At 38.1% G+C, this 10037-nt stretch overlaps 1 protein-coding gene across 1 annotated transcript in view; it reads left to right on the forward strand.

Annotated features, from left to right (window-relative positions):
• Window positions 1-8393, forward strand: part of LOC149829710 (actin-interacting protein 1-2-like) — a 35464-nt gene extending 27071 nt beyond the window's left edge. The window contains exons 4-5 of the mRNA XM_090015272.1: window positions 7812-8234; window positions 8352-8393. Of these exons, the coding sequence (XP_089871398.1) occupies window positions 7812-8234; window positions 8352-8393 (465 nt within the window). The remainder of the gene's footprint in view (window positions 1-7811; window positions 8235-8351) is intronic.
• Window positions 8394-10037: the final 1644 nt, after the last annotated feature.

Raw genomic sequence — 10037 nt, forward strand, 5'->3', positions numbered from 1 at the left:
GTAGGGATCAAGGAAAATGCAGCAAACATGGATCATGGAATCTTAAACAGATAGATGAGAATGTTGATAAATCAAGGCTTAGGTGGATTATCTCTAGCAGCAGAGATATAGTAACGAGTTATAAAAAAAAATGTTGGATGCTAAACGAACTGAAGAAAACAAAATTTGCAATGCAGGAAAAAGATGTTGGAATTTAGGATTCCATTGATATAGCACATAGGTAGATCACTGTTGCTATAGACAACACGATCTTACCTATGGTGCTTTCAAAAGGGGCGACGCATGAGAAGATTAATGAAATCAGAGACAACATAAAAAGAGAAAGAAAAAGGGGAAGGAAGAAAAGGAAAAAAAAAAACGATGAAAAGAGAATATTACTATCAGACGAAATTAAAATAGAGGAAACAACCGATGCTTACCTGGTTCGCTGATCGAAGCATGAGCTTTGTCTTGCTTGTGATTCTCGGCTTATGAGATCAAACTTCAGTTGACAGGGAAGAAATTTGTGGCTTATGATTCAGGATTAAGACTCCCGATTGCGAGATTTCAACTGAAGCGGGAGTGGCGTCCCTCTGTAGGCTGTAACTTTCAGGATTGGTCAACTCCTCTTAGATGCAGAGGCTCTCGATGAAAGGGGAGCTACCGAATTTCTTTTGAATAAGGTCGAAGGAATGAATGTTGGAGAAGCCCTCATCAGATCGCTTGAGATTTCTGAAGCAGAGTCGACTTCCTCCAGTTGACGGGGAAAATAAACCAAGGGAAGGAGAAGAAGCAAAGAAGACAACTGAAGGGATAGGAGATGGGTCTGCTGTCAGACTCCCTTCAAAACGAAAGAGGAAGAAGATGCGAATGGGGAGGTGAAGAAGCGGTGGATCTTAGGGTTTCCTTGAATCCCCTTTTAAGGAGGAGCAGGGAAGATTCAGGAAGAGGAGGTTAGAGATGAAGGGTGAAGGTGGCGGTTTCGTGATGGAGGGTGGAGAGAGACCCAGCGGTTCCGTGATGGAGGGTGGAGAGAGACCCAACGGTTTCGTGATGGAGGGTGGAGGGAGGTCGGCCATGGAGGGCTTGGGCGACGAAGAGGGTTTCGGGAGAGGCGGCTGCGCTCTTCTCCCATCTCCTTCCTTACGAAGGGTAAAAAAAAACCCTAAAGAAAAACCTGTTTTGCAGAAGGGGCCCCTTGTTATTTCGAAAATTTACAAAGAGGGGGCTCCTGAGGCTTTTAGCAAAATATCGATTTTTAAAAGTCTCAAACTCATTCGTTTTTCTTGAAATTTTCCCAATTTTTGGTTTTTGGTGTTATTTTTCCAATTTTTTTGTATTTTTAAGTAAAAGTCCTAAGATTTGAGAAAATAAAAGATTAAAACTAATTTTTTGTGTTTTTGCAAAAATATTTACAAAAGGGAGTTTTTCTGAGAAATTAAAAGCTATTTTGAGAAAATTTCCTTAGAAATGGGTTTTTGATCCGGATTTTGAGGAAATATGGATTTAAAGTACTGGATTCGGATCCGAAGTTGATTTTGAATATATCAATATGGAATTCAATCCAGAAAATTTGAAGAATGATTGAATTTTAGCTTTGATTTTCTCAGAAGATGGAGTCAGGGGCAAAAAAGGTCATTTTTGGATTTTTTTGGAAAATTTGGGGTGTTCACAGCTGAGAAGTAAATACTAGGTCGAGTTCTCTTCTTCCTTTCTTTGATCCAAGATCTGATCTTATCAGATCAGATTCTATTCTCCTTCTGTCCTGAAAATTGATCTTATCATATTGGGTTAAAAATCTCTTTCTTAAAATTTTTAAACATCTTTCTTCCTCTCTAAGTTTTCGATCTCTTAAAACTGAATCTGTTCACGTCAAACAGTCTGGTCACGTCAAACTAGATCTGTTTTCTTAAATCTTGATTATTTTTTTTCCTCTTTGATGCTGGATCGGATCGTTCCAGATCTAGTGTTTTCGTTCCAAGCCAGACTAAATTAGATCTGGCCATGGCATATTGATTCTTCCCTTCAGCAGCGTTAAATCAAATCTGATCGTATCAGATCAGATTTGTGTTTCCATTTAAACCTAGATCTCTCTTTTGTCTTTCAAGTCAAATCTTATTCTCCAAAACCAAATCAAAGTTTTGGTCCATATAAAAAAAAAATTCAGATCATTAATTTGTCGTGTTCTACTGATTATTTGTTTCCCTGCAATATTATTTTCGTAGCAAAAAGAAAAAAAAACAGATTTACATTGCTGGTAAATCAAACTGCTGGTCAGAGTGTTCTTTTGTTGTCCTTTTACATGGATTCTCCCTTCCAGTTTCCTTGGACAACTCATATAACTACTTAACCTGGAAGCGACAAAGTTTTCCTTTTATTAAGAGTCTGGATCTCTCTGGATATCTTGATGGAACTATCCATGCACCACTAGAATTCATCCTGCAAGAAGAGCGAGATGATAAAGGGGAGGTTTCCAACAAATTGATTCATAATTCAAAAATTGTAACATGAAGAAGAAAAGATCAGGCAGTTGTGGCTTACATTACCTCTATGCTTTCCCATGAGATATTAGTGGCCATCCTAGATGAATGTTCAGCCAGAGAGTTGTGGCAAATATTGGCGCAGACTTATTCACAGATTTCATAAGCTAGGATTTTGCATTTAAAGAGAGAATTTCAGCTTTTGAAGAAATAGAGTTTATCAGTGACATAATACATGAACAAAATCAAGAGTATTACATATCAACTAGCCATGGTGGGTTGCGTAATTCTTAACAAAGAAAAGGTTCAACAGGCACTGAATGGTCTGGGTTCTGACTACCACATGTTAGTCACCTCTCTTCCATGCCTCCCTTCATTGCCCAGTTTTGAAGATCTACGGACTAAGCTACTACAATATGAAGTTACCATTAGGGGCGAGAAGATGACCCTGAATTCCAACAACCATGAGGTACTTGTCACATGAGTAGTATTAGGGCGAGGACGTGGGGGCTTTTGAGGCGGGCGTGGACATAGAAGAGGTAATCAAGGAGTCTGTGGGCTTTTTCCCATACCCTACATGTCACATAACTTGTATCCAGGGAACCCTATAAACATCCCGACATGTTTTCAGTGTAATAAAATGGAGCACATTAAAGCAAATTGCTGGCATAATCCGCAAAACAAAGGCAAGTTTAATGGTGCTGGGCCTTCTACTAGGGGACAAGCAGGAGACGACCGTAAAGGAGATGAAAAGAAAAATGTGAAGAATCTTTTGATTTTCGCTCTTTCAGAATTGAGCTTCAAGCAAACTGAGTAGGAGACTTGGTACATTAACTCCGGGCTGCTGCACATGTGACATGTGATATTGGTAAGATTTATTAAAACCGGAGATGGTGTTCTTCATCCTATCTCTCATGTTGGAAATATTTTCCTTCTACTCCCCAATTCCTCATTACCTTTATCTGATGTTTACCATTCTCCTAGTATTGTTAAAAACATTGTTTCTGTTTCTAAACTTGTCGATGATACTAATTCTTTTGTCGAATTTACTCTTTCTGTATGTGTCAAGGATCTTCTCACGAAGAAGACACTCGTTGAAGGAGAACGACAGGGAAACATGTATGTCTTCAAGGAGTCTCTTCTAGTTCATGATGCATCAATAAATTCACAACCAGTTCGTCCAGTGTCATCCAAAGTTTGTTTTAGTCTATCTCAATGTAATAAGCCAGAGATTTGGCATCGTCGTCTTAGTCATTGTAATCATTCATTTATTGAGAAGCTTGTGTCTAGTGGACTTGTTCCGCAGTCTAGTTTGAATGTCGAGGCTGATTTTCTTCTTTGTTTCCGTTGTCAATTATGTAAAAGTCATGTTCTTCCATTTCATTCAATAAATCAAAGAGATTTTATGCTTTTTGAAATTGTCTATTCTGATGTCTGGAGACATGCCCCGCAGTCTTCTTTATTGGGCAATCATTATTACATTACTTTCATTGATAGTTACTCTAGATACACCTGTATTTATTTTATCAAATATAAATCTGAAGTTTTCAAGCTTTTCTGCTCATTCTGTGCTTTAGTTTGTAATCAATTTTCAACTAAAATTCAATATTTTCATTGTGACGGTGGATGAGAGTACTTATCAAAGGAATTTACTGAATTTCTCTAAGATAATGGAATAGGTCGTCGAATATCTTGTCCACACACACCACAACAAAATGGTGCGGCTGAAAGAAAATACTGGCACATTGTAGAGAGTGCGCTGAGTATGTTGCATAACACTCACATTCCTTTAAACTTGTGGATGAAAGTTTTTCATTCAGCTGTCTATGTCATAAATCGACTGCCAATGAAATTGTTAGCAGATCAATCCCCTTATTTTACGCTATTTACACTATTGGGGGTTCATCCTGACTATAATGAGTTGCGAGTGTTTGGCTGCATATGCTATGTTCATATTGACAGTTCTTAACGTGATAAGTTTCAGAAAAAGGCATGCAGGTGTAGGTTTGTTGGATATGTTGATCAATATAGAGGATATCACTGCTATGACTCCACTACCAGTCGCATCAGAGTTTCATGGAATGTCGTGTTTGACGAGACTCATACTGATGATTCAGGAAGTACAGAGGGACACTGTAAGGATGCTAAAAGTTATCAGCCATGGCTTGTTGCTGAGGTGCTTGATCAAATGGTGATGCATGACGTACCCTCATGTCATACACTATCTGCAGAACAAAATAGTACAGTTGTACACCCAGAAAAGGAAATGTCGACAAACACACAAGATATTACTATGCCTGTCATTTCAGATGTTACAAAGTTTTAAGGGATTACCTATGTGCAGTGAAACAAAGACAAAGTTCAACGACCTATTGTGCAACCCAGGAGGCTTGAGAGGATTCACCATCCTATTGAAAGATGGGTAAGTTATGACAACTTCTCTACAGACTTACAACTGTTCATCTCCCAGATTGAAAAGCATGATGAACCTATCAGTTTCTCACAAGCATCTATGTCAATCAAATGGGTTGAGGTCATGAATGAGGAAATGAAAGCTTTACATGAGTGTGGGACTTGGGAGATTGTTCCTAGACCATCGAACAAGAATGTTGTAGGATCTAAATAGGTCTATAAAATCAAGTATAAACTCGATGAATCCATTGAACGCTATAAGGTGAGGCTAGTAGCGAAAGGGTTCACTCAAGAATACGGGCAAGATTATGCCGAAACATTTAGTTCTGTGATCAAGATGGAAACTATTCGATTAGTTCTGTCCTTGTCAGTTCAGTATGGATGGACTCTAAGTCAACTTGATGTCAAAAATGTATTTTTTGCATGGCACTCTCAAGGAAGAGGTGTATATGGAGCAACCCTCTAGTTATACCAAACATAGCCCCAACACACATGTTTGCAAGCTACGAAGAGCCATCTATGGGCTAAAGCAGGCCTCCCGCTCATGGTTTGATAGTTTCTCTATTGAAGTTCAGAGACATGGGTTCGATCTCATCTTGATCATTCGCTTTTTATTTTTCGAGATTGTCAGGTACGCACCTTAATTCTTATATATGTGGATGATATTATTATTACTGGGAACTCCGATGAACACATAGAAGCTACCAAGATCTTATTGAGTCGACAGTTTAAGATGAAAGATTTGGGGGTTTTGCGTTATTTCTTAGGGGTTGAGGTGGATCGACAGGATGAAACACTTCACTAACCCAACATAAATATACTTTGGATTTGTTGGATAAGGCATGCATGAAGGATTATAAACCTCTATCCACCCCTAGTGTCCTTAATCATAAACTTGGATCCCGGGATGGGGAAGCATATGAAGATTCCAAGAAATATCTGAGTCTTGTGGGTATGTTCCAATATCTCACCTTCACTAGACCAGACATTGTGTATGCAGTGAATCAAGTTTCACAATTCATGCATGACCCACGAACAAAGCATATGAATGTTGTCAAGAGAATCCTTCGATATTTAAAAGGAACTCTTGGAGATGGTCTAGTTTATCATCAATCCAAGACTAAAGGGGAGCAACATCGACTGGATGTATACACAAATGCAGATTGGGCTGGAGTTCCAGATGACAGGCAGTCGGTTTCTGGATATTGTGCTTTTCTTGATGGGAACTTGATGGCGTAGAGTAACAAGAAACAACGTGCATTTGCACGATCTAGTATTGAAGCTGAGTATCGATCTATGGTGGCTGCTACAATAAAGGCCACATGGCTGAGACATCTTTTGACTGAAGTTGGAGAATCTATGCTACCCACCACTCTCTTGCGCGATAATCAAGGTGTCATACAAATTGCTTTTAATCCTATTCACCATAGTCGCACAAAGCATATAGAGATTGATCAATACTTCATTCGGCAAAAGATTGAAGATAGAGAAGTTGCACCTACTTATGTTCCTACGGCTGACCAAGTGGCAGATTTGTTCACTAAGGGTCGTACCAATATGCGTTTTTGGTTCTTGAAGAACAAGTTGTCCATGTTGCAAAACCATGCACAACTTGAAGGAGGGTATTGAGAATGTAGTGTACAGGTCTAGTTCTAGACCCAAAATGATTCTTTTGTATTGTATTTACATGGTTGGTATTATCGGGTCTGGGTTGACAGACCCAATCCAACTTGTATCATATATATAACATTGAATATAGGGCACAACCTCTCATTGAGAATCGTGTCAGTCATTGCCGCCTCTCCTTCTTGCAAATCCCTTTCTCTTCTGCTGTGGATGAAGATCTGGTCGAAGGTGCTTGACTTCTAACAATTTCTACATATTCTAATTTCAAAAGAAGACATTCATTTTTAATATAACCCTTTCAAAACACCTACCATACATATGAAGATAGAAAAGCTAAAGATACATACCGGAATGCAAAATCCTCGAATCCATGCTATTCATTAATACGAATCTTTTTCAAGACCATGATGCCTTGCTCTGATACCATGTCACAAAATGGCATGGACCTCAATGCACTCTATAATGAACTCCAAGAATAAAAACACAATGCATTTGGATAAAAACGTAATAACTAAAATAAAACACAATAGAATGTGAATGAATAACTTCATTAATAAAGAACATTAAAAATACAAAGAAAAATACATTTTAATCATCATTACAATACACTAAAAAACACACAAGAAGCTTAAAACTACCCATCACTCTCTTACCTTACAAAGGCACCCATATTTATAGAGAAACGGAGGAAGAAAAGAGATTAAAGGAGAGAAAAAGGGAGTCCACATTAGTTTGACTAGCTGTTGGACCTAGTCCAATGGCTAGATTTCTAGCCGTTGGACCAGCAGTCCAACAACTAGTCTAAGTCAACCACAGTTGACTTAACTTTAAAGTACATAATATATATACAAGTATATATATATATATGTATATATATATATCTTAACAATATTTGGGTTATATCATTTGAACATCTAAGACAAGTAGTTTGCATTGTATGCTGTATCTTAATAGCCTTTAGTTTGCAAACTTAATCTGTTGAAGTGATTATGTCACTATGAGAAATAGAGATGGTGAAAAGCCCTTCATTTTCCTTGTTAGCTTCGAATCACATCGGCTACTGCTGGATTTCTGGTTTTGACTGAATTGCCTGTTGCAAATTTACAGGTGGATTAAAGGAAAGTGTTAATGCAATATTTGATACATTGTTTTTTCTTATTTTTAGGTCTTCAAAGAGAATGCACTTGCTGATTATGATTTTTTCTTTTGGTGTGACTCAACAGAAAGATACCTATTCATTCTTTGTTTTATATATTTATTTCTCTAGTAGCCAACTCTCATATCTTACTGCGAAAGCTTATCCTGCTGTTTCAGGTGCTAACAGTGTCTGCAGATAAAACTGCAAAAGTGTGGGAGATTGATGAAAATGGAAACGGTAAGGTGAAGAAGACACTTACTTCATCTGATTCTGGACTGGATGGAATGCTAGTTGGTTGCCTGTGGCAGAATAATCATCTTGTCACTGTTTCCCTTGGTGGCACTATTAGTATATATTCAGCCAATGACCTAGAAAAGATGCCAGTATCATTTTCTGGGCACATGAAGAGCGTCACTGGTTTGGCAGTCACCTCTGAAGGCAGCCAGAATATTATTCTATCTAGCAGTTATGATGGGGTGATTGTCCGATGGATGCAAGGAGTTGGATGTGCAGGAAGGTTACAGAGAAGGGAGAACTCTCAAATTAAATGTTTTGCAGTGGTGGAAGGAGAGCTCACCACATTTGCCTTTGATAACAAGGTAGCACCATTTCTTCATGTACATGTAGTAGTTGCCTTTATTTTTATATCTTGTGGTTTGTGTGCTTGCACCATCTTTTTGAAGCTGATTTTCTTGATGACTTATGATTGCAACTAGGCTGGAGAACATGATGATGTGTCTTTCTATTATCCAATATGATCACTGAAATGAATATATTTCAATTCAATCTTGCACCTTGATGGGGTAGGCAATTTACACACTAGCTAAAATTACTACTCAATGTTGAGTCAGGCATAGTAAGCCAACAAGATCTTGTGTTCTAAATAAAACATGTCTTGAGGGAAAAGACTGACTAGATGTTCATTGCAATTGAATAACAAGAAAATGAAATCTTGCATTGATGGAGAAATGTTAGATCCCTCAATATAGAAATGGTACAAGAATGTGCTTCACAAAATGCCCTTATGTGATATTACAGAAGTAATTTTGGCATTTTAGAGAACAATGGAGTGAAAAATATAAAATATATAAAGAATATGAAAAGTGAAGTTATTGATGACTAGTATAGTTTTGTGAACTCCATGTATAGTGAACTGTGATAGTGTTAATAATTTTCTCCGGTGGTAAAGGAGCTTGATTGTAAATTATATTTTTATCAATAAAAAATGTCACTGCCTTTAAAAGTAGAACTACAAACTGCAAAGATTTTGTCATAAAATATGACAAATATTGAGATTAGGGGTGGCAAAACCTGACACGACCTCCCAACCCGACCCGCCAACCCGCCTTTTAGGCGGGTTCAGGTTGGGCTTAAACTAACCCGTTTAATAAACGGGTCGACCCGCCTTGATAGAAATCATGGGTTCCTTTCTTCATCTACAAGCAACAGCACAACATGGGGAGAGAGAATGTGGCTGTAGCAAAAATCCCTAATCAGGGTATTCATTTTTGCTTCTCTGATTAAATACACACAAATACAATAGCTAGGGTATGCCCATTACATGTTATGATAAAATTACAGCATGCCATTAATGAAACATTAATGAGCATGTGTTTAAAATGAAAGGAATTGGGTCTAGATTCTGAGTTCCAGACCTTATACTAAATGACAGTATCTTTTCACCCCCCCTCCAGTTGTACATGGTTTTGGACCATGAACATCCAAAATCTGTCCTTGATAAGTCCTTTTGTAAACAAGTCAACAACTTGATCAGCAGTCCGCACGTATTCTGGTTCAATTTCCTTCTCTTCAACCTTTTGTCTTACAAAATGTTGATCAATTTCAATATGTTTGGCACGACTGTGGTAGATAGTATTGAATGACATGTTGATAGCACTTTGATTGTCACACAAGAGAATACTTTTAGAAATCGATTCTCTTCTGTCAACAGGTGTCTGATCCATGTTACTTCGGCTGTAGTAGCTGACATTGATCTATATTCATCTTCTGTGCTCGACCTGGCTATGGCTTTTTGTTTTCTATTGCTCCAGGAGACAAGATTTAGCCCAATGAAAATGCAGTATCCTAAGACAGACCTACGTTCATCTGGATCTCCTGCCCAATCTTCATCTGTGTAAGTAAGGAGTTCATGCATGTGATGACCAGGCATACTCTTTCTGTACAGAATACCATCTCCAATAGTACCCTTCAAATATTGAAGAATGCATTTAAAGGTTTTCATATGCCCAATATGTGGTTCATGCATGAACTGAGATACCTGATTGACAGAATAGACAATGTCAGGCCGAGTGAAGGTAAGATATTGAAGCATTCCTACTATCCTGCGATATCCTGTAGGATCCTCGTACAAATCTCCATCTTAGCAACTGAGTTTCTGATGA

This window comes from Nuphar pumila, chromosome 8 (genome assembly GCF_984573655.1).
Source record: "Nuphar pumila chromosome 8, dmNupPumi1.hap1.1, whole genome shotgun sequence".
Lineage (NCBI taxonomy): Eukaryota > Viridiplantae > Streptophyta > Magnoliopsida > Nymphaeales > Nymphaeaceae > Nuphar > Nuphar pumila.